The sequence below is a fragment of the Magnolia sinica genome, chromosome 8 (genome assembly GCF_029962835.1).
Source record: "Magnolia sinica isolate HGM2019 chromosome 8, MsV1, whole genome shotgun sequence".
Classification (NCBI taxonomy): Eukaryota; Viridiplantae; Streptophyta; class Magnoliopsida; order Magnoliales; family Magnoliaceae; genus Magnolia; species Magnolia sinica.
In genome coordinates this window covers 73699886-73726061 of record NC_080580.1, presented here as the reverse complement: position 1 = coordinate 73726061, position 26176 = coordinate 73699886, and the positions used below count along the sequence as shown (strand labels likewise).

The 26176-nt window shown below is 36.7% G+C and overlaps 1 protein-coding gene across 1 annotated transcript; it reads left to right on the top strand.

The window, feature by feature from the left end:
* The first annotated feature begins 176 nt into the window (after nt 1–176).
* On the top strand, nt 177–25865 carry LOC131253428 (uncharacterized protein At5g01610-like). The gene is made up of 3 exons (XM_058254415.1): nt 177–408; nt 10700–10754; nt 25218–25865. Exons 1-3 carry the CDS (start codon nt 322–324, stop codon nt 25586–25588), a joined length of 513 nt encoding a protein of 170 aa, XP_058110398.1. The 5' UTR covers nt 177–321; the 3' UTR covers nt 25589–25865.
* Nucleotides 25866–26176: the final 311 nt, after the last annotated feature.

Genomic DNA, 26176 nt, shown 5'->3' with positions numbered 1-26176 from the left:
GAGTTATTTAATAGTCCGGCTGCCCATGATACCTGATACAAGGCATACATTGACTTATGTTCAACCGATTAAATTCTGGGACCCACTCTACGTGGCAGTTCAAAATATTAGTGCCTGCGTATCATCCATCGCCAGAGTATCAAAGCATTTTTCCAAACTAAAAATAGGAGGAGGGCATTCTGAATTGTGGAGACAGACCGGGAGCTCTCTCCTCAGAATTCTCTCCAACCGCGAGAGAGAGAGAGAGAGAGAGAGAGAGAGAGGGTCTTCAATATCTGCGCAGTCGATCTCGTCCGTCCATCGCGTGGAGCACGAATCCAGATGGATCAGATCCTGAACAAGGCGGGGAGTTACTGGTTCAGCAAGAAAGCCAACAAAGAGATCAATTCTGTCGGTGATGACATCAACGTACGTTCTCTCTCTTCCAAATTCCCCCAATTAGGGTTCCCTTTCCTTCCATGATTTAAATTTCTTTTAGAATCTCCACTATCTCCTCGTTTAGTTTCTATTCCCATCTTCTCATTGCCTTGAATTTCCCTCATTTAATTGTAATCATGTTTGAAATTCAGATGTCTGCAATTGGGAATGTATGTTTCTATCAATGAAAACTCTAATGTCAGTTTCAGCGCCAATCTTCTGTGGCTTATTTTGGTAATTGGAAAATTCAATACTGCCACTCAATGTTTGCGGGTTTAATCGATGATTCGATTCCATCTTCGAATTCGTGGAAAATTCACCAAGCAACAGCTCATCCATTGCATTTATGAAGCATGTAGTTATGTCCGATGCGGTGTTTCTTGGAAAATTCACCAAGTGATAGCTCATCCATTGCATTTACGAAGCATATAATTATGTCTGAAGCAAAACGGCTGCTTTTCATGTGCCACACGAGGAATCAGGCCCATGGGACAAGGTCGTGCGGTTCGGGCACTTCCATTTGGTGGGTCCCACTCTGGATGGGTTAATATCAATGGTGTTATGCTGGGCTGCACCATGGATAGGTTGTGGTATCAAAATGGCATGAATTGGAAGGTTGAAGCAATATGATTTGGTGGGCTTATTGTTGGTAAGAAGCTTTATTTGGAAGAAAAAAAGGAAAATACAATAACACTTAACAGTTTGAGGGAGAGAGGCAATGAGGATCTGATAGCAAGCGAGCCTTTTGTCACTCCATATGGGACATAGTAAAAGGACCGGGAAGATCAAGAACACATTCCAAATCTTGATAGAAATGAAAAGTAGGCAATATTGGCGTAGAAGTGGATGCCGACTTGGTCCTAAAATCCTACCACAATCGAAGGCCCCAAAGAAGAGGAGCTAGAAAGTTGATGAAAGAAAGAGTTGAAGAGGAGAAGGCTTTGGTGAAGAGCTCTGGCTTTCCCCTCATTTGGATCTTTGATTGAGAAAGGAAGGGGAAAGGCCAACTCCTAAATTATCTCTAAGGAGGCCTGTAACCCCTGCAGGACTAGGATTGCTAGGCAAGCTGCCATCAGATTTTAGGGGGGTGGAATGGGAGTTGGTTATTGTATGTCTGGCACTTTCCATTTATTTCACCTAGTTTGTGAAGTGTACTTGTCTTTCCTGCCAGATGCCCCGCATTATCATGAAGGGGCCATTTTCCAATAGATTTTCCCTCTAGGAAGAGTAGGACTGGAGCCCCACCCATCAACCACTTCGGTCACTTCTTTTGTCGATGGTATCAACACCCAATGGATATAAAAAAAATCGAAAGAAATGACTCCTTTATCTTGCATGGATAAAGTGGTCGAACCAACTCCACCTCCCATCACATGAACCAAATCATCATCATTGTTGTTATAGCCTTGTACCAAGTATTTATGATTTGGATTGTGTTACATTACCATTTCTTTCCAAGTCCCTATCCTCAACAATTTTACAAGACTTCATAACCATGGTATTAAGTAATGGTATCAGCAAGTTGGTTGATACAATACGGACTGTATCTGCTAATGCGGCCTCAGTGTCGATCGATACAACCTTATGGTAGCTGGTTTTTATGGTCAATGGTAATTCCCAATGTGTGCCATGTTGTGCATGGCTAATGCGGAGAGAGTTGACCACCTCTTCATGCATTGCTCTTGCTCGAAAGATACAAGCTTCCTTAGTCTGTTCAAGGTGCCATGGGTGATGCCGAGATCAATTGGCGACTTAATCCTGGCTTGGCATGGTGTTGTGTTTGGGAAACAAAGAAGAGTGTTTCTTTGTAGTCGAATGGGCCTCTAGTATAAAGGCAATGGAGGATTGTAATTTTTCCTTTCTTCGAAGGGTGTAATTCTTTGCGCCATCTAGGCGCCTTCTTAATAAAATATTGTTACCTTTAAAAGGAGCAAGACTTAATTTTTATAAGAAAAAAATCTCAAATTGTTTGTAAAATTCTAAAAAATGTGAGGATCCCAAATATGTTTTTTTTTGGTTTTGGAAATGTTTTTAATGGTGTAAAGGGCCATTCTTTGGTAAGAATGCTATTTGTTAGGCAATGTAAGTTGACCAACTAGGCTCTTATCAAACACAAATCAAACATGCTTTAGTGGATTTGGGCCCGTCATACATAATCCTCCATTGCCTCTAGTATAAAGGCAATGGAGGATTGTAATTTTTCCTTTCTTCTAAGGGTGTAATTCTTTGTCCCATCTTGGCGCCTTCTTAATAAAATATTGTTACCTTTAAAAGAAGAAAGACTTAATTTTTATGAGAAAAAAATCTCAAGTTGTTGGTAAAATTCTAAAAAATGTGAGGATCCCAAATATGTTTCTTTTTTTGGGAAATGTTTTTAAGGTGTAAAGGGCCATTCTTTGGTAAGAATGCTATTTTTCAAGCAATGTAAGTCGACCAAATAGGCCCTTATCAATCACAAATTAAGCATGATTTATTGGATTTGGGCCCGTCATGCATAATTACAATAAAAAATGATGGAAAATGACAAAAAAATGATGGTTAATCCCTTCATTTAGTATTTCCTAAAAAGTTCACTGTTTCGGTTCGTTAAATCCCACTCAAATTTTGTGTTTTGATCCTCAAAATAGGCCTAGATCTTATTTAAATTTAGTTTCTAAGATTCCTTCATGGTTGAAATGAATAAAGAAGTGGAAAAACGAGAGTAAAATTGAAAATAAATACTCTCATAATGGGCCTTCATGGCCGTATTGGCCTATAATGACCATATTAGTCTTGTAATGGTGCGATGAGGGGTATGTCGGCCTGTATTGGCTGATATTGCCCATTTTTCTCATCATAGACAATTCATCCCCGCATAACAGGGGTGATTGTTTCCTTTACATAATGGCCTACATAGGCAGAACATTATCCTTTTAATAACAAGTTCATAACCCTTCTCACTTCCTTGAGCAAATTCCTTTTAGGTCTTCTTTGCATCCTCCTTTCAGGCCCTTTAACCTCCATCAAAGTTCTCCACGTTACCTAGACCATCTCTATCTTTCGTTACATGTCTGTATTAATCTGATGGTCCCTCTAACGCATGAAGCAAGCCATCATCATGGCATTATCCTTCCTATTTGGCGTCAATCTTCTACGAATCGTGTTTCGCCAACCATTCTTATCTAAGATCGCATCCACAATAAGTTTACAAGCCTTCATATGTTTTTTCATCACCCAAATTCAAGTCATGTTAGGTCTTCTCCTCGTTGAACCTTCAATCGCCAATGCTTTAAATAGCGTGCGTAGCACAACATAGTGTACAGTATGCTACGTAATGTAATTCTTGCGCTATGTAGCGCTTGAAGATAGCATTTTACTCTATAGTGTACGTTATTTGGTGAGCAGTGTATGTTACAAAATATGTAGTGTGGAGCATAAATAGCATATTCTGCAACAAATTTTGTTTTTAACCTTTAAAACTTAGGTTTTTTTTTTTTTTTTCTTTTTGTTTTGGTTTAAGACCTTTATGTTAGTTCAACAATCGCCTTTGAAAAGAAATGTTAGTTCAACAATCCATCAAAATATGGTGGCAGCTCATCCTCCTCAAACATGGCACTAAAGTATAGCTGTCTAGATTGTCCAAAATGTGGGTCTTCTGTGGGTGGAGTGTATCTTTGGATTTACACCTATTAGGCAATCATAACCAATGTTTTGAGTATCGACGATATCGGTCGATATATCCCACGATATATCTTGTATCCCATCTGTGCAATATGAAATACACAAGTAATGGGATATATCACATATCTCAGATGTTCAATCTTGTGAGCATTTTCGATTTTTGAATGTATTCCTTGTGTTTCCACACGTCGTCTTACATTTATAAATTATATGAGTATTCTTTGAATATACTTGCATCAATTTAGGTAGACAACACATAGGTTAAGACCCCATACAAAGAAAACCTATTATGTGCACTTGTTTTTATTTATTTATTTATTTATTATTATAATGCTTTGATTTAATAGTGTGTATTGATGCCTTTTTTAACAAGCATTGAAATTTCATTGAAAAATTCGATCAATTTCCCAATGTTTTCCCATGTTTCTAATAACAATGATACATTACGCGATACAATTGATATATCCCATGCGATAACCGATACGTATTCTGATGTAGGACAATTAACCACTTGCTTTAAAAGCTCGAATTGTTGGAGCATGGTGAATTAATCCATTTATCTCATATCCTAGGTCCCACATTTCATGGGTTAGGACCCCGGCCGAAGCCCCCTCATGGGCCCCAAATCACATGGGTACCGCCTCACACGGGCCTCCCACCCCAAGTGTGTCCCCGCATCCCACAGGCTACCCCACTCGAGCCTGGTGTGAAATGTGCATTAATCACCCTTGGTGAGGAGTCTCGAACACGAGACCTCCCCCGTGGGCCTTGCCCACCCCGAGTGTGCCCCTGCTTCCCACAGGCAGCCCCACTCGAGCCCGGTGTGAAAATGCCCCTGCATTATATTCGTGTCCCAAGGGTGCGATACATAACGCGATACCGATATTTCGAACGTTGATTATAATCATCTGTATTGCATGCCAAGTGTAAAGTTACAACCATTCTTAAATGGTGTAAAACTAGTACAAGAGGCTAGCTTTATAAAACATGGCTAGCTTTATAAAACATTAGGCTTTCAAATTTCTAAAGCCCCGAGTGTTTAATCCCTCTACTGCACTTCACCTTTGGCCTAAAATTTTGCCCTTTTGATTCTAGTGATCCACGACAAGATTTTAGTTGATCAACCGGACCTATAAGAGGATCTAATGGTCGTATTTTCAAGAGCATTGGAACTGAAGCAAATAAGAAAATTGAATCTCCCTTTTCAAGTTTGTATGTCTGTGGATCTCTTTATTTGTATTATGTATATATAGAATCTATTCTAAAGTTCGATAGAGGTGTATTCTTGCCTATAGTATCTCGTAACGAGTTCTATTCCATTTTGGATGAAGATTTAGGGTTTTCTTTTGGAATATTTCATATCCCCCCCTCCCCTCCCCCCCATCCCTTGGGAGGCTGGTTCCTATGCGATGTTGTAGAATAGGCTTATTCTACAACACTTCTAGGTGTGGGGCTTACTTTGGTGTGTGTATGGCATGGCACGCCACCCATCCAACCATCATGTGGGCTGCCATGCTACAATAAGGTGTTTGGGTGGCCATGCATTGTTTTATATGGCGTGGCCCACCTAATGATTGTATAACCATGCCTTTTGGGAGATCGTCAAGAGCAAGGATCCAAAAATAAGGGATTGCCCAAATAAATGATTCAACTATTTGGGAAATAGAGTTTCCTACATGTTTAAATGCATGGAAATTGGCAAATCCAACGAGGCAAGAAGCAAAAGGTTTGCCTTGGAAGTATGGAGACTACCAAACCCCGAAGTCATTTTTCTCCAGTTGATGTACACTTCTTAAGCATGCACACAAGCTCTCGATAAGGTGACAACCCCTAAGGTTTTGTCTAAAAATGAGAGTGCAACTAAGTGTGCCCCTTATGTCACACCAATTGCTAATAATGATATCTTTGTAACTCTCCAAAGCATGTTGGATTGTCCTTCTAGCATTCCTTTCTACCATCCATAACCAATTCATTGGTTGTGTGCTTAGGATCCTCCAATTGATTGGGCATTTGGATTGGGAGAATGTCTTGCGAAACATTAGAGGAGAATTTGTTTGATTCTGAATTTTGTATGATGTTTACAGAAAGTTAAATATTTTAGAAGCAATTCTTTCTTGTGAACAGTAAACACTGCCACTTATCATGTACTCCAACACAAACCCCCCTCCCCAACATAAAAAAAGAAAAAAGAAAGCAGAATGGCCATTTCACTTAGACCATGGGGTGACCGAGTTAGGTTTGGCTGATGAACAATATCATAATGTTTGACTCAAACCCCTGAGACTTGAAGGATCCGAGTATAACAGTGTTTAGCTTCTCATTGAGATGAAGATCTCTCAACTCTCCAACTTTTCTAATTTGTCAATGATAAACAATATGATTTGGTGTTTGTGAAAAAATGAATAAGTAAAGTCTACGTCTTTTAATTCAAGCAAGTTCTTCCATTGTTACGGAAGGGTTCCTCAGACTCTTGGAGTCGACCATTCAAAGATCTTCTCACATGTGGCAATGCTTCACTTGGTACGTGTGGCTATTTCCTTTGCTGCAAATTTGCATTGGCCACTCTATTAGCTTGATGTTAAGAATGCTCTTCTTTATGGAAATCCGGTTGAAGAAGTTTACATGGAGTGATCACTTGGGTTTGTTGCTAAAGAGAGTTAGATAAGGTATGCCTTCTCAAGAAATCAATTTATGGGTTGGAATAGTTTCAAAGAGCTTGGTTCGATAAGTTCCGTAAGCCGGTGTTCGAATTTGTGATGAAATGTAGCTAGGTTGACCACTGTTTTTGTAAGGCGAAGTGGGATGTGCACTATTATGTTGGTTGTATCTGTAGATGGCATCATCATGAAGGTAGTGATAGACTAACAGTATAGGCATTGACAAGCTGAAGAAATTCTTACAATAACATTTTTATACGAAACATCATCGTGAAGGTAGTGACAATATATGTTTTGACAAGAAGAAATTCTTACAACAACATTTCTATATGAATTATGAAGGACTTAGGTCATCTTTGGTATTTCTTGGGCACTGAGGTGTGACCAGGCCTAGGAGGGCATTAAGTTGTCAGTCCAAGGTGTTCCAAAACGGTAATGGTGGCCGTAGCGGGCACCACCGTTACCGTTATGATACGGGCTGTAACGGCTGTTACGACCGTTTTTTATTTTTTGAAAAAACTGTTACTAGACTGTTACGGGGCGTTACAGGCCGTTACGGACCGTTAAGGCCTGTTTTTCTGTAACGGCCGTTATGGCTGTTTCGACCTCGTAACGCGTAACGGTTATGACCGTTACCGTTACGTAACGGCCATTACATAATTGATTTTGAATACGTTGCTTGTCACAACGAAAATATGTGATGGATTTACTGGATGATATAAGTCTTCTAGGACCCAAGCTCGTCGAACCTCCTGCGGATACAAATAAAAACCTTAGTGTGAATCAGGATGAGTTAGTTGACGATACAGGGAGATATCGTCAATTTGTTGGGAAATTATCTAAAATTGGAAAATTAATTTATCTAATGATTACGCAACCTAATATTACATATCCCATCAACGTGTTTAGCCTATTTATGTAGGCTCCCTAGGTCTCTTATAAGGTTGTGTTTGTTTTCCTCAGTTATTTAGAGGTAGCTGTTGGTCATGGAATCCTCTACAAGTGGTATGATCATTTTCAAGTGGAAGGATATTTTAATGTAGATTAGGCTGGTTCTTCATCTGATAGGTGATCTATACCTGGCTATTATACTTTTGTAAGTGGCAACCTTGTTATTTGGAAGAGTAAGAAGCAAAGTGTTACGGCCCTTTCAAGTGCTAAGGTATAATATAGGGCAATGGCCCATTCAACATGTGAACTCATTTGGCTACGAATATTGATGTGAGAACTTGGGGTTTATAGTTGAGTTCCCATGAGGTTGTATTATGATAATCAAGTAGCCTCTTATATTGTCAACTAACATCTATTGTGAGAGGACCAAGCGCATCGAAGTTGATTGCCACTTCATCCGAGAGAAAAAGTTGCTAGTAAGAAAATTTGCATGGTATTCAAAGTCCTGAGATCAACTGGCAGGTATGTTTGCAAAAGTACTCAACTAGATTGTCTCTTTGTCAAGTTGGGTATTCATGATATGTATGCCCTAACTTGAGGGGGAGCATTATCGGATATGGGTTGTTCTATGGCCCTACACAGCCATCGACATAATGGATATTCTTGCTTCTGTTATTAATAGCAGTATTGTAGTTATTGAAAATCATGTTTATAAACAAGAGAGGGGAGGCATGCAAACCCTAATTTCTCGTTTTCTCTTCCTCTCATTCTTTCTCCCCTTTTCTTCTTATCTCTCTTTCATCAATCATGTAACATATGGGAAATTATTATGAGGTTGTAGAAAGTGGGGTTCAAAACGAGTAGTGATTAGAAGGTGGAAGAATCCATAGTTTTCTATGGTCGCTCTCTCCTGTTCTATAAAATAATTCGCAAATTGTTGTTATTAGGCGGCATCAAATAGGTCCACGCTCATGGAGTTTTTCTTTCATTCTTGCTGAGATTTTGGAATTTTCGGATTTGAGAATTTCTTTTGGTCATATCTCAATGGAGGCTAATGCAAGAGCTCTTAGGCAAAAAGGTAGTGTCGTGGTTGCCCTTGTTACTAGGGAGTTTTTGCTGTTCATTATCATGTAGAAGGTTAAAATACAAATGACAATGAAAAGACTCTCTCTCTCAGCTTCATGTATGTACAGCAGCCAACCCGTCCAAGAAGGTTGCCCCATGATAAAAATTAGACGCCCCCAAAACAGGCCGATCGTATTTGGGTGGTTGATCACTGTTTTCTATGGTGAAGCCACCTGATGAACGTAAGCCCTGATTTCTAGGGGGTCCATACTGGATAGTGGGGTGACCCTGTTGGACAGGTTTCATGCCATACAGACAACATGGTGGGGACCAAAAGCAACTAGTAACATGAATTTTCATGTACAAATAGTTGGGCATGAAACTTCCCTATATCGGAAAAATGATAAATGGTTAATCTGGCCTCAATATATACACATACCCTAGCATGGCAAGTCTTTCTGCATGTAGTAGTTGTAACTTCAGCATGCTTAAGCTGGTAACTTGTTTCTATTTAGAATCCTTGAGTGTTTCCATCAAAGACAATGTTAGAGTATATTACTTGTTGGGGGTTTTTAAAACTGACTCCTATTATTTCCCAATAGCATCACATAATCAATGTTTTAAAAAAGGATTATCAATTTATAACGGCCGATCGGCATTACCATTATATAGTAATAATAGCTATCATGAAATGGAAGACGGGGAAATTGGGACCTGAAAAGGTGGGGACTACAGGAAAATAACAGTTTTATTATAAAGATGGCATAATATTCCATAACATAACGCCACTGTGTTAAGGAAAAAAGTCATTTTCACAAGTAACAGCTGTTGTTGAGAAAATAACGGTCGTCATCAGACATCTATGACTCAATGCAGAGTTGCTTTTCCCACTGACAGGTGTATTATGATGTTTCATAAAACCTTGGAAGTAGTGCCACACATTTGGTTAAAATCCTAATAGTGTCTTTAGTAAAAGTCCAAGGTATTTTGTAACGGTTATGGTGGCCATGATGGCCACCATAGCTAACTTTACAAGACAGGTTGTAACGGCTGTTATGGCTCCCGTAACGGCCCTTACGGTCTCTTTTTTTATTGAAAAAAAATAATCCAAAGAACCTGTATTGGCCCCGTAATGGACCATTACGGCTTTTATGTGGGGCATAATGGGCCGTTATGGGGGGCTTTAACGGCCTTTATGGGTCATTTTTATTTTTTATTTTTCCGTAATGGCCGTTATGGCCTTTAGGACCTGGTAACGTGTAACGTTGCCACCGTTACCTTTACGTAACGGCCTACACACCATGAATAAAACTTGACCCCTTCCCTTTTATTAACTTGCTTGTGCTTGTTAGTCAGTCACATGGCATCTTCTTCTTCTTCTTTTTGGCGAATGATTAATATAATTAAAAACCAAAAAAGAAAAAACAAAGCAATACAACACAGCAGGCACCATGGCTGCTCGAATGAGGCTAAAGAACTACACAATAAAAATGAAAAAGCCAAAGGCTACAAAGTCCCCATGGCCCCATGATATCCTCTTGTTGAGAGTGCCAGCGCAATGTAGTGCTTTTGGTTCTTTGCAGGGCCCACTTCCACTTAATTCTTCTTAGTGTCTCTCTTTATTAATCTTTACCCACTTTTGTCCATGTTTTGTCTTTCTTATCAATGCTGACACATTTTGCGTGCCTAAGCCTGTTTGTGTCTATTATCTTAATTTGTTGTTCAGGTTGGTCATATTTATAATCATTCTATTAATATGACTGGTTGCCCTGTTGGACCGGATCCTAGAGAAGGCAATTTCTAGTGGCCTATAAATTATAAGAATTTCACTGTGTTGAAGTATCTTATTAAGATGCTCTTGCATAACTATGATAGCTGGATGCAAATGTTGATCGTGCTCAACTATTTTAGCCATATTTTGTTGTATCTTTCTTCATTCTGTCCAGTTATTTCATATTATTTTATAATCTTAATATTCTCCTGACATAGTCGTCTTGCTATGAAATTAGTCATTGTCTAGCAGCATCGAAGGCGGGGCAAAATGGTTGGTTAATAAACTCAAAGGTGATTTCCATTCATCTTCTCACTTTTGAATATCTGTTCATTGTCTCGTTTTGTTTTTTTTTTTGTTCTTCTCCGTATCCATCCTTGTTTTACTTTATTTATTTATTATTTATTATTTTGTTGATTGGAATATTAGCATCACAAAGTAAATAGGAATTCTTTAGTCCTTGCTCGAAGATATGCTTAAGTTTGCTAACAAGGGAAGAAAGATGAAGTACTTGCATATATATTGTCATTCCTGTTTTCCGAGCATTTCCATGTTCATTGTCCTTTTTTTTTTTTTTGTTCTTCTCCGTTTATCAGTCCTAATTGTCCTTTATTTATTTATTAATTATTTGTTGATTGGAATATCATCATCACAAAGTTAATAGGAATTCTTTGGTCCTTGCTCGAAGATATGCTTAAGGAAAAGTTTGCTATCAAGGGAAGAAAGATGAATTACTTACATATATTGTCACTCCTGTTTTCAGAGCATAAAGTTGTCCACTTCCATGAAAATTTGGGGATTGGAGAATTCATTAATACTGGAATATTCAGATATCTGACATTATTTTTTTGTTGTTGTTACTATTATTATGTGTATCAGTGATCTTATTAAAATGACCAGAACATTAAGATCATTTGGTTTGTTTTGGTTTGCCAGGCAGTAAATTGAATCCTAGCTTGGATAGACAGTACAACTGGCAAGCAACAATGTTGCCATTTCTTTTTTGGCTATTTGAACAAAATGCTAATTGAAGATGGGACACTTAAATCTCTGAATCTTGGTGTCTCATCTTCCAAAAGAAAATATTCCTACCAAAAAACTAAGAAAAAAGCACAAAATGCTTCAACATCGTAAGGTGTTCCAGTAGGAATATTTTAACCGCTCAGTCAATGTTTTATTTGATTTATTAAGTCATCACTCCTGCATGTGCATAGATAAGTAAACCCTAAAGGTTATACCTGTGGGTTGTGGCATGGAGATCATGGGTTGAATCATGGTTTACCTGCCAAAAAGTTTCTGAGGTTGCTTCTCCCTGCTTCTGATGCATGGGGTATGAAATACTGGCTTGGTGATGCAGGAAGAAAACCCAAGTGGGTTGTAAACCCTAAAAATCAGCCATGTCCAGTTTCTTTTCCTCAAGAACTACAATCTTGAAGAGAATTGCAGGATATATTGAAAAAGTGGGTAAATTCCAAGAGAGGGATTGAATTTAAACTGGGGGTGAGGAATACAGTTTTGGAAGGACATTTGGGTGAGAGATGAAAGTTTAATGCCATGTCATAATACCTGACTGTAGCTTGACCTGTTTCTATCAGCAGTTCGGTCTCAAATGGTCCAACATGTGACGTGATGCATATGTAACTATATAAAATGGTACTTGTCATGAGTTGGTAGCACCTATTGTACAGTGCTTAGGATCCTGACTATAAAATGGTACCTGTCATGAGTCAGTAGGACCTATAGTGGAGTGCTTAGGATCCCAATCTTTAAACTGGGAGGTCGATGGTTTGACTCCGGGCCCCTCTTAAATACTGTCAATGGGCTGGACCAGCCTATTTTAAGCCTGGCTGGATTTGTAAAAGGGCTTCAAGTATAGAGACGGATTTTCAATTCTTTTAGAATCTCATGAGCGTGTAAAGGAACTAGGCTGAAGTTTTCAAAGGTTGGGAAGGAAAACTCTTTGGAGAATACTATCCTTTGCTATTTTCTGGGGTTGTTGGAAGGAGAAAGATTTCTTCAACAAGTTCTTGGCTTGGCACCATAGGAGAAACTTAATGATGTTATCAACAGTGTTCGAAATATCAGCATCGCACCCTTGTGATACAAACACATATCGGTTATTGCACGGGATATTGTATCGGATAATTTGTCGCACTTTTTGGAAAACATGGGGAAACATTGGGAAAATGGTTGAATTTTTTAATGAAGCTTCAAGGATTGTTAAAAAAAAAGACCTTAATACACACTTCTAAATCATAACATCTCGAAAAAGACGTGTACATAATAAGTTTCCTTTGTATAGGGTCCTAAGCTATGCGTTGTCTGACTGAACTAATGCAACTATATTCAAATTGAATGTGTAACGTTTAGAGTGTATGTGATGATCATTTCATCAAACACTCCTAAATAGTTCAAAATTAGTCTCAATTGACAGCTGGTTGAAGGAAAGTTTCGAAAAAAATAATATTTTAATAATTTTAATTAAAAAATAATTTTTATTTTTCAAAATTGACAAGGACTTAACAAATCAACAGATCAGCCATCATACATGCTTGATTTCATGTTTGGAGTGTAACATTGAAAGCAATTTAGGAGAAATTGGGGAAAATTTGAATTTCCCCAATTTTTCCTAAATCAGACCACCTACACTCAAATTTCGAAATTATAGTGTATGTGATGATCATTTCATCAAATACTCCTAAATAACTCGAAATTAGTCTCAATTGATAGCTAGTTGAAGGATTTTTTTTGAAAAAACATGGAGAACATGAAGAACCAATGGATATTGAAATCAAAGCTCCAACTCCATGATTTTTCATGCAAAATATGAAGAACCAATGATTTGCAACCATTTGACACTGATTTAACATAATTTCAGCAAAAAAAAGGGATCAGAAATTGAAAATGCTTATCGGATCGAACATGTGGGATATATCGGCACTATCTGTGCGTTTCGTATCACATGGGTGGGATACAAGATATATCGTGGGAAATATCAGCTGGTATCGTCGATATTTAAAACATTGGTCATCAATGGGTAGTTGATAAAATGGGTTCTTGTCAAATTGGATTTCAAGCGGCAAATGCCTTGGCTATACTAAGGCATTGGAAAAAGATGGTGGAAATTACGGTTTGGAGCTCATAGAAAAATTCAGGTGGAACCACTGCCATTCGGTATATGGAAGTTCCATTAGGAATCATTGGCGGTTGGGACTCGTGTAGTTAGAGATCAAAGCGGCAATATTTGGTGAAAATTTCCAGGCCAGCAAGGACATTGCCAAAAATTTGTTGGCTAGCAAGGAGATTTGATGGGATTGAGGAGGAACTGAGGGCTTTAAGAGAAATGGTTGAGATTCTCTCTCTCTCTCTCTCATCATTCACCCAAGAATTAATTGTGGAAGCTGACTCTAGAAATGTTATCCCATGGGTGGTTCAATTGAGACTCAAAGTTGTGGAGATCATCATCTGCTTCTAGGCTAAAGTTAGCATTTACTTATAATATAGAGATGCTGCTTTCATGAATCTGTTCCCCTTAAACTAATGTATTCATCATCATCATCACAATCAACATCATCTGAGCCTTATCCCAACCAGTGTTTAAATTATCGGCGATAATATCGAATTGTTGCCGATAATATCGGTATTGTTGGCTCAGCGATACTGAAACCCCATTTATTTGTTTCGGTGCCAGGTATTGCCGATAATCTCGCCGATAATATCGCATTGTCGATATTTTCGAAATGTCGCCGATATTTCACTGTTCCCACCAACCATGGGTGAGAACTGTAGCCAACAACCCACCTTTATCGATAAAAAGAGGATGTCGGCGATAAAATCGTCGAGATCAAAAACAAAAAACACAAAAAATACCTGTTTTTCGCCCCGATCTGTTTGAAGACTCGAATTCACAGCTGTTGAGTGCAGATTGGCAACTTTCCGATAAGATTCAACCCCAAAAAAAATCTATTTTTCCATCGAAAAATCCTCTGGCAACTTCTCCAAAAAAGAATCGGCTTGCGAGCCGAGATCTTGTTGGAAAGTAGAGGTTTTTTTTTTTATTATTTAAAATTTGGGATGAGGGAGAGGGATTTTCGGGTTGAAAATCGGTAGAAATTGGTGGGAAGGAGATGAATTTTTGAAAATTTTGGATGGGGAGAGGGATTTGCAAAGTTATTTAGAAATTGTTTTTGGGGGGGGGGGGGGGGGCGGTTTCGGTGCTTTGACGGTGTAGGTCGGTGCTCCGTGGGCCCCACCATGATGCATCTGTTGTATCCATGCTGTCCATTAATTTTTAAATATCATTTTAGAGCTTGATCCAAAGAATGAGGTAGATCTAAAACGTTGGTGGACCACACCACGGGAAAACAGTAGTTATTAAATGTCCACCATTTAAAACCTCCTGGGCCCACTGTAATGTTTATTTGATATCCAAGCTGTTGATTAGGTCTTACATACCTGGGTGAAGGGAAAAAAGAAATATCAGCTTGATCCAAAACTTTCGTAGCTCGCAAGAAGTTCTTAATGGTAGACCGTAGACGTTCAATCAACATTGTGTGGTCCACTTGAGATTTTGATCCATCTCATTTTTGGACTGTTATCATAAAATGATCTAGAAAAATGGACCGATGGCATGGATGAAACAGATGCATCATGGTGGGACCACATACCCCACAGTGTTTACTCAGTACGCTAATGGTACTAACTAACTTAGTACGCAATCCGATTTTTCGTCCTACCCTCGCTCGGATTGTAATCCATCCGGGTAGGGCTCTGTGGGGCCCACCCTGATGTAATGTTTTATTCATTCCGTTCATCCATTTTTACAGATCATTGAAAGGCTTTATCCCAAAATCGAGAGGGAAAAAGGTCTCAGGTGGACCACACCATAGGAAAATAATAGTGATTGGATATCCACCATTTAAATCCTCCTAAGGCCCACTGTACTGTTTATTTGACATCCAATCTGTTTATTAGGTCATACAGACCCAGATGAAGGGAAAAAACAAAGATCGGGTTGTTCCAAAACCTTTATGGCCCCCAAAAAGTTTTTAATGGTCAAAGTTGATTCAACACTGTTTCCCGTAATGTGGTCCAATTGAGATTGGGATATACCTCATTTTTTTTTTACATAAAATATCTATAAAAATAGATGGACAGCATGGATGAAACACATACCTCGTGGTGGGCCCACAGAGTATTGACCACCAGCCATTGGTTGGTGGCAGGGGGTGTATCCAATCCGTTTCCGCGGCGGATGGGCGCGGATCAGGGACGCGGATTTCCTGTGAAAGCCTTTCCCATTCTTGCGCTGCAAGCTCAGGTGGGGCCCACTGTGATGTTTGTGAGAAATCCTCCTCGTCCATCCGTTTTGTGATTTCATTTTAGGACATGTTGCCAAAAATGAACCGTATCCAAAGCTCAAGTGAGCCGTATCCAAAGCTCAAGGAAGCAATGATGCTAAGGATGCCCACCGTTGAAACCTTCCTAGGGCCCACTGTATTGTTTATTTTACATTCAACCCCTTGATATGGTCGTATACTCCTGGATGGAGTGAAAAAACAAATATAATCTTGATCTAAAACTTCTGTGGTCCCTAAGAATTTTTCAACGGTAGTAATTTAATTACCACCGTGTGACGTCACTAAGTTCTGTGGATCCCATCATGAGGTATTAGTTATATCCAAACCGTCCTTCCACTTGGTGAGCTTGTCGTAAGTCTTGATCCGAGAAATAAGACAGATCCAAAAATCAAGTGGACCACACGGTAAAAAGCAGTGGAGGATTGAACGCCCTGCCATTGAAATGGGCGCAGATTGGATACTGACAAGTCAGAAGCCAAATCGCTATTGAAGTGGCGTCACCAAGCTCTGTGGACCCCACCATGATGCGTGTGTTGTATCCATACCATCCAACCATTTTTAGAGATCGTTTTATGGCATTACAAAGAGAATGAGATAGATCTAAATTTCAAGTGGACCCACCACAGAAAATCGTGGGAGCCGTCACACCTACCGTTGAAACATTTATAGGGCCCATAGTGATGTATTTTTGTGATCCATCCTATTCATAAGTTAACATAGAGATAGATGAAGTGAAAACAAAAATATCAGCTTCATCGAAACTACTGTTGGCCCCTAAGAAGTTTTGAACAGTGGATGTCACTGTACCCACTATTTTCTATGGTGGGGTCCACTTGAAGCATCGGTGCTGAGGCTCACCATAATGCTTATCTTTCATCAAACCTGTTAACCACGTTTATCTCACTGAGATGAAGTTAAGATGCAAAAAAGATGAGCCTACTACAAAAATCAAGCGGCTCCCACCACGTGAACTCAGTGGTTTTAAGTGAAATTTTACATTGTTCTAATTGGTGTAGCCCACTTCAATTTTCTATGAGGCTGATTTTTCGTTGTACGGTTCAAATAATGGTTCTCATCCGATGGATGGAGTAGATTTACGTATTCTATCAACAAAGTGGGCCCAACAGATCTCATTTGTTTTACTCGCCTAGTAGAAGTGTTGTAGACAATTCCGACCGCAGGAGGTTTCCTAATATCAATAGATTATAGATTAGTAGTTCGTCTACAAGTCCTGGTAGAATTATAAGCTTGGTCTACAAGTCATTCACCTGCTTATTCACTAGTGCTTCTTTGATCCTCGGCCTTGCTCTGCATGTGCCATCCAACCACACACTAAGTGAGCCCCACCATGATGATGATGATAGTATGCTTAAAAAAAAACAATCCTATCCATTTATTAAGTGGACCATATGATAGGAAATAATGGAACACCACCAAAAATCTTTGATGGAATTGCCCCACTAGACAAATTTACAGTGCATTTACTGGGTGATTGGAAAATCAAACAGGCCCCTAAGGTTTGGATATGCTTCGTTTTTTACAATATGCCATTAAATTATATGTTAAAATGATGGATGAAGTAGATAAAGTACATAAATCATAATAGGCACCGTAAAGTTTACTCAGTAAGCAATCTGCAGACTCTTTCCTCAGTTGTAACTTATATGAAATTTTGATTTGATCTAACATCGTAGCCCTTGAAATGATTTGGGCTTATTACACTAAATACTCGTACAGTTTGGGGAGGATGACTATTAGAGGTACATAAGAGAGTTTCTCAATTGATACGAGCAGAGGATGACCTGGGAACAGTACTGCCAATATGTTGGGCAACAGTACTACTGCCACGGGATCCGGACAATGATTACGAGCCACTTTGCCACTGTGTGGGGATGAAATATGGCCAGAAATGTGTATTTTTTTGAATTCATTTACTTTTGCATGTCTTAATTGTTGTAAGCTTGCATTTGTATTATATAAACTCATTTTGGTTACTATTTGAGTGATTTCTTACGACAACGCATCCCTTTTAGCCCCCATTAAATGGAAACTTCTAATTTAATGCATTCTTTTTTGCAATTTTTTCATTCCTGAATAGGTAAATATGTGTATTTAGGCATGTCCTAAAGTTTCACTGAAAAATTCCACCATTTTCTCCATGTTTCGCCCTTTTTCCCTGCATTTCCGGTTATCGGCGATATTATCGGCGATAACGATATTATATCTTTATCTCCGGCTAGCGAAACTTGTAGTGATACCGACAACTCGAACACTGATCCCAACTAATTGAAGTTGGCTACACAAATTTTGTTCCACCATTCCACTCTATCAAAGACCACATCCCTTGAAATGTCGGGTTCTCTGGATTCATGGTGAAAGTTGGCTACACAAATCAGTTTTGCTTTAAAAAAAAAAAATTATTTTGTTCATCAGAAAGAGAGCATATGAGTTAACAAATTTTGGTAGCATATACCCTTTTACTTCGAGCTTTGTTATTTCCTTCCCAATTTGGTAGCTAGTTGGTGCAACCCAGTTATCGAGACAATGAGATTTCGATACCCAAATTGCAATACACACACACAACAATGGTGTAGAGAGGGAGAACTTTATTGATATGAACCTCTTCTCTGACAAAACTTAAAGAAAATTCACACGTGGAAAGTTCTGTTAACAGATTGATTTTCACAACTAAGAGATTGATTTTAAATCGATCACAATTTATTACAAATCAATTTAATCTTCCTTAATATTGTAAATGCCTAATAAAAAGGAAACATGAAAAGTAATTATATCTCTAAAACCAGCTCATATATTCAATCGTACCGATTATATTCTCAATCACATTTAAATCAGTCATCATATCTCCCAAAAATAGTAAATTATAATCCTTGATTTAGGCCCCCAAATATGTAAATAATCAGTATATGTTGGGCCATACAGTGGGCCTATATGGGTATGCATCACTAGTTTAAAGTTGCACTGATTCTCATGCATGCTACTCATACAGTCTATTTATATCTGATCTTGGTGTCCCTTTTAAGAAAAGTATAGTTACTGTATATATATATATATATATTTTTCTTAGGCTTAAAGTGTAGAATGATTACAAAGAGGCACCACTACAATGTCTTAGACTCTTTCTAATTCACTATTGCCATCTGTGTCATTTGACTTTTAAAACCCGATGGATGCCATTTCCCATGGTTTGCTTGCTTTTGAATCATTTTCAAACTCATGTAAATCCAAATTTTGTTCTATCACTCTTTCTTGTTTGGTAAAATTAGCTGTATGCTAGTATCATCCTCTCTCTCTCTCTCTCTCTCTCTCTCTCTCTATGCTTGTACGTTATTAATGTAAATTTACTATTTTTCTTTAACAATTCAGGAAGTGCTATAACATCCTTGTTTGTGTATTTCATAGAAGATGGATCTCATAAAAAGGCTGTTGAGAATTTACTCTTCCAGAGTTTTCTTCTTCTTCTCGATTACTAAAATCGTTTCCATTAAAAGCAAGGAAAACTAATCTTTCAAAAAAAAAAAAAAAAAAAAAAAAAAAGGAAAAGAAAAAGAAAAAGAAAAAAGAAAGGAAAATTAAAAACTTGATCCCACAGACAATAACGTCGTTTGATTAGTTGAAGGGCCCCCTCTTGGCAAAATTGGAATGTCGAGAGAGGGGCCTAAGGGGGAGGTTTGCTCGAAGTCAGTTCTATTAAAAGCAAGGAAAACTAATCTTTCAAAAGAAAAAAAAAAAGAAGCAAGGAAAATTAAAGACTTGATCCCACAAACAATAACTTTATATGACTAGTCAAAGGCCCCCTCTTGGTAAAGTTGGAATGTCGAGAGAGAGGCGTTAGGGGGAGGTTTGCTCAAATACATCCTAATTAATCGCAATAAAATACTTGGGACTAGCTATTCGATTCGATATTTTCTCAATGACTCAAACCGCCTATTTGATAGGTCTCCTTATGCATATGAGATACTCGAAAAAACTCTCAAATTAAATATTTTAACCCTTTGATTATACAAAGATTATCGTGACTGTTCATGTTTAAAGCAAAAGAGCCAACTTATCAAATGGTTAAAATAATCCAATTGAGAACCTTTATTTGTTGTCTTTCCACCATACAAAATGAGATTCATCATACAAATGGTTTGGATATTTGGAATATGACCTAGATTCAAAGGTTATAGTCTAGACATATCGTATTGCAATACGTCTAGATGTATTCAAGCAAACTAAGAGACATTGACCTCGTGTTGGGTGATGCCTCGAAATCCTGCACCTGGGTTGGTTAGGCCTCAATCCCATATCCCAAGACATGACTTATAATTTAAGCATTCACATTCACAAATTTACAGAGATCACATAACACTAAATCATATATCCATAAAATACATCTTCAATTACTATTGCAAGAATTTAAAATTCTCTTCTACTCTTTCTGTATTTTATTTATTAATTTATTTATTGTATTTTTTTAACAATGAATCTAAATTGAAAAGGTAACTCAGATTAAGTTGACGACTAATGCTTCGCTCAACTTTGCTACCTACTTAAATCCTGCATATTGAAATATTACCCAAGATGGAGTGAGCTTACATGTTCGGTGGCTCAAATTTGAAAATTTCAAATTATAAGAAAATAAATATTTAAATTTAAAATACAGAAAGTAAGGGACCGTGAATTTAAATACTGGAATCGTAAATATGTGATGAGTGCAATGCAATGCTTTCCATGAATCCATAAACAATAAATTTAAATAACCATCATCTCTTACAACACTACAGTCAAGTGGATGAGTACGCTGCATTAACGCCTATGCACCAATATTTCATGGTGAGGGACCCATCCATACGTAGCTGGTCAGATTACTGCTTCAATTATACCTTTGATGTATGTTTGCACACACACTTGTACTCATACGTCGTATACAAAGGAGACTCCAAAGGATCAAATAAGTTATATGGTCTTTTACCCAATGGACATAATCATTTTACTTCCTAGCTTTAGAGTCTTTCATAGAAGAGAAGCAATCACTTATACCGTTAAGTATATTTCTAGGGTAGTGCACTTGATATACTTTTATGGACATTTCAAAGACTATGCACCCAATTATATCAATCTCGATGCTCAATAAATGATAACCATGCATGTGATATGAATCATTATTTCACAATCGACAAATTTCACTTAAGATAAAAAACACGGAATTTATCACGAATTTCTTTTTTGACTACGCACTTTTGTTATCCTTAAATACTATTCCCAATTTGTATGTATTAATAAATAACTTAAATTATTTTTTTAGAAATATTAATAATACAAATTTTTATTGCAAATCAATAATTTTAAAGTAATTTCATCTAATAATCAAAATTCTTAAGCATATTATTTTTATTTAATAAAAAATTGGGTTATGAAGAAATTTAATAAAGTTTAATTTAATAAAGAATGGGAATTATAACTCATTTAAAATCAGATTTAAGTTTAAATTAGATTTAGGTTTGCTCCCTATAGGTGAGGGTTCGATTTTCCTCCTTGGCTTTACCTGATACACGTGGTTGTGGGTGATTGCGTGTATCTGCAGAGATTAGTCTCACTTCAAAAAAGAGGTGGGGACACCTTGTATCTTCAAAAAAAAATAAAAATAAAAATTGAATATAAACTAACTCAACAAATTTTTTATTAGATAATAAAAATTCAGAAATCTAATTAAATTACAACTAAACTTAATAAGTTCATTTCAAATGATCTAATCTTAATTTTAAATAAAATATTTGTATAATTCATACTAAATTTAACACAATTGATTTAACTAAATTATTTTTAAAGTTTAAAAAATTTCATCAAATTAAAATTTAAGATTAATTTAAACTAATTAATTTCAAATTTCAAAAATTGCATTAGTTCATTAATCCAACTGGATAGAATTAATTTAGGTAGTTAAAATTTCTAAATTTAGACTTTAAATCAAATTCCAACTAATTTAAAATCAGACTATAACTAAACAAAAGAAAACTTAAAAAATTTGAAATTCATATAAAATTATAATCAATTCAATAATTTCGATATTAAATTTGATTGTAATTAAAATAAACTTCAATATATTAGAATTTAAATAAGATGAAATAATTCATATGAAAAAAATCTAAATTTAAATAGAAGAATCAACAAATTTCAAAATTTGAAAAAGAATAAAAAAAGAATTTGTATGGGCGAGGGTGCATGCGATACTTGAATTTCTTTCTCACTTCTTTCTCATATCCTTCCGAGTCTCGCATGTACCCCCTCCTATACAAACTCTTTTCCGTTATTAATTTTAAAAATTTGAAATTTGTTGATCGATCTATTTAAAATTAGATTTTTTTATTTGATCTAAATTCTGAATTATTTAAAATTATTTTGATTACAATGAAATTTAATATTTGAATTATTGAAAATTGATTGTATTATGATATCAATATTGAAATTTTGAAGTTATGTTTTGTTTAAATTATAGTACGATTTTAAATTAGTTGAAATTTGATTTAAAGTCTGAATTTTGAATATTTAATTATTTAAATTAATTCTATCTAGTTGAAATAATGAACTAATCAAATTGTTAAAATTCAAAATTTTATAATTATAATTATTAGTTTAAATTAATCTTATATTTTAATTTGATGAAATTTGTTAGACTTTAGAAATAATTTAGTTAAATAAACTATGTTAAATTTAGTCTAAATTTTAGAAATATTTTATTTAGAATAAGATTAGATCGTTTGAAATTAGCTAAAAGTTTAGATTGCAATTTAATTAGATTTATGAATTTTTAGGATTTAATAAAATTTTTTTGTTAAGTTAGTTTATATCAGATTTATTATTTTAAAAATTTGAAAATAATTGATTCAAATAAATCTATTTTAAATTAAAATATGATTTAAAATGAGTTATAATTTGAATTAAGTTATTTTTATTCTTTATTAAGTTAAACTTTATTAATTTCTTTGTAACCCAAAATTTTTAATTGAATAAAAATATTATGTTTAAGAATTTTGATTATTAGATGAAATTATCTTCGGAATTATCGATTTGAAATTAAAAATTATATTATTAATATTAAAAAAAAGGTTTAAGCTCATTATTGATACATACAAATTGGAAATAGTATTTATGGATAACAAAAGTGTGTAGTCGGAGAAGAAATCTATGATAAATTTCATATTTTATATTTTTAGTGGAACTTGGCGATTGTTAAATAACTATTCATATTACATGCATGATTATCATTAATTGAGCATCGAGATTGATATAATTGGGTGCACTTTCCTAAGAATGTACCTAGAACTATATCGGGCACACTATCCTGAGAATGACTCTAAAAGTATAAACAAGTAGGGCGATCGCGTCCCTTTAATGAAATACCCTAAAGCCAACAAATAGGGTGATCGTGCCCCTTGGATGAAAAACCCTAGAACCCATTGGATCCTTTGAAGTCTCCTTTATATATGTCATATGAGTACAAGTGTGTGCGTGAATATACGTCAGATGTACAACTGGAGCAATAGTCTGACCAGCTAATATATGAATGGGTCCCTTACCATGAGGTACCGGTGCGTGAGCGTTAATGCAACATGACTATCCACTTGTGTACGGTGTTTTAAGAAATGATGTTTATTTAATTTATTGTTTATGAATTTATAAAAAAACATTGCATTGCATTCGTCACATCTTTACGATTTTAGTATTTAAATTCACATTCCTTCACTTTCTATATTTTAAACATAAATATTTCCTTTATTATAATTTGAAAATTTCAAATTTGGGTTGGATATGATGCCATTGAGTGTCTAATAAGCTCACTCCGTCTTGGATAATATTTTAGGATGCAGGATTTAGGCAAAGGAGCGAAGCTAGAGAAAGAGTAGAAGAGAATTTTAGATTATTATAACATATATTGAATAATTTGTTGTAATGTATATATTTTATGGATATATGGTTTAGTGTTATGCAATCTCTGTGGATTTGTGAATGTGAATGCTTAATCATAAGTCATGTCTTGGAATGCGGGATCGAGGCTTGGCCGACCAGGGTGTCGGATTTTGGGATGTCACATATTGTCCGTGTGGGAAGGTGTATCATTTCTCGTAATAGCAACTTGTATATTTGCTCTGCTTTAGTGTGTATTTTTGTTGGTGTAAATTGGCTCCTTTCATTCTGCTAATGATAGTGTTTTAATTTTATTTTATTGTTTCTTTCTCTAGTGGTTAGGAAAAAAAAATGTCATAGAAGGTTGGTGGTTAGAATTTGATCAGTCAAAATCAAATCAATTATAATTGGAACCCATGTTTATTATATAATGAGTAATTTGCTACTCTCGTAGTGTGAACGTTTCATGAGCACGCACTAAGAATTGTATGCAGGGAATGCGTGTAACTCAAATTGAACCTTCCAAATCATGGTACCCACGGTAGGTAGGCCATAGCCGAAAAATCAGATTGGTTGACCATGTGAACTATGATTATGGACATTTGCTTGTTGAATTCTGTTCTATTTTCCATTCTACTGCCTATTAGGTGCTCACCAATTGCCCGTTAAGATGACCATGGAACATTTAATTAGGACCCATTGAAGTGGGCCTGCATTTTGGAGGTTTGATTTGACAGACATGCATGCCCAGTTTACAATTTAGGGAATTTTACTGCAAAGTTCTTCCAGAATTCAGGTTTTAACAAATAATCCCTCGAACTAATTGAAATGCCTGTGAGGTGTACTTAAAGGGGTGAAATGACCAAAATACCCCTGTTTATTTTTGTCAAGAACTGTGTCCCACATCGTATGTGTATGACATCCAACATGTCCAACAGATGCACCCCACCATGATGATCAGACGAACAGAAAACCTGGCTGATCCAATCATCAGTTAGGCCAGGTGAATTTGGATGCTTTTGAGTGGTGTAAATCCTTTAAAAAAAAAAAAACCTTTTCTTGTTGGCCACCTGATGATGAAGTGGGCCCGGTTTTTGGTTTGTCTGATCACCAGGGTGGTGTGGATCTGTGGATGGGTTAGATGTCATACAGACATGTGGGCCCCATAATTCCCCAGTTCCCCACATTTTAGAGAGAGAAAAAACAGACGATGGCTTATTGGTCACTCTGCTATAGTATCAACACTTCTCTCTTTTTCCCAATTACCAATGATTTATTACTCTACTTGATTTCATGATAGCTGATCAATCAATTCAATCCCTTACTAAAATGGATGGTAACGATCATTAATTCTTCAATGTTGAACTTCAATATCTTTTTCTGTATATGGTGAAGAAAAGTGCAAGTCGTTCATTTATGCGACCTTCTGCAATTAGTTCTCTTTCAACAAATTAATAATTTCTTTGTTGGAAATTCCGGCATCTGCAGGGAAGATGCAAAAACCATTGCCGGAGCTGTTGCAAGACTACGACCTAGCAATAGGCATCTTCCCCCGTGATGCCACCAACTACGAGTTCAATGAAGAGACCAAGAAGCTAACCGTATTCATACCCTCGATATGCGAAGTTGGTTACAAGGACTCATCCGTTTTGCGCTTCTCCACCACTGTGACCGGGTATCTAGAGAAGGGCAAGCTGGCCGACGTCGAGGGGCTGAAGACCAAGGTGATGATTTGGGTGAAAGTGACTTCAATCTCAACCGAAGGATCGAAGATCCATTTTACCGCTGGGATGAAGAAAAGCAGGAGTAGGGATGCTTACGAGGTTCTCAGAGACGGAGTCGGAGTGGATAAATTCTAAAAAGTTTGCTGGTATCATGTTGTGATTAGTTTGGTATTAGATCGATGATTTGGGACCATGCCGAAGCCTTTCTGCTGAGATTAATGGATGTTTTTTTATATTCATGGAAGTTTGTAATTATGGGAACCATTTCTCTTGACAGGGCTCATCAGGAGAATATACAGATTATCTTGTTGGTACTCATACATTGTCATTGGATCAAGCGTAAGCGTCTTTGTTGTAGAAGTAATAAACTGTGGCTAGGAATATACCTGGTGACCTTACTCTTTGTGGTTTATCTATGTTGTCCATCTGTTTTGTGAGCTCATTTTAGGGCATGAGCCCAAAAAAGAAGCGGATCTAAAGCTCAAGTAGACCGCACCACATGAAACAATGTGGATAATGATGCCCACTGCTGAAACCTTCCTAAGGCCCACCATGATGTTTATTTGCTATCAAACCTGTTGGAAGGGTCACATGGGCCTGGATGAAGGGAAAACACAAATATCGGATTGATCCAAAACTTCATATAGCTCCCAAGAAAATTTCAATGTAGGCAGTCATTCTCCTTTGTTTCCTGTGGTGTGGTCCATTTGAGCTTTGGATCTG

Coding starts and splice junctions, on each gene's coding strand:
- LOC131253428 (XM_058254415.1), top strand. CDS start 322: ATGGATCAGATCCTGAACAAGGCGGGGAGTTACTGGTTCAGCAAGAAA. Junction 409..10,699: donor CTGTCGGTGATGACATCAAC/GTACGTTCTCTC, acceptor CTATGAAATTAG/TCATTGTCTAGCAGCATCGA. Junction 10,755..25,217: donor GTTGGTTAATAAACTCAAAG/GTGATTTCCATT, acceptor CGGCATCTGCAG/GGAAGATGCAAAAACCATTG.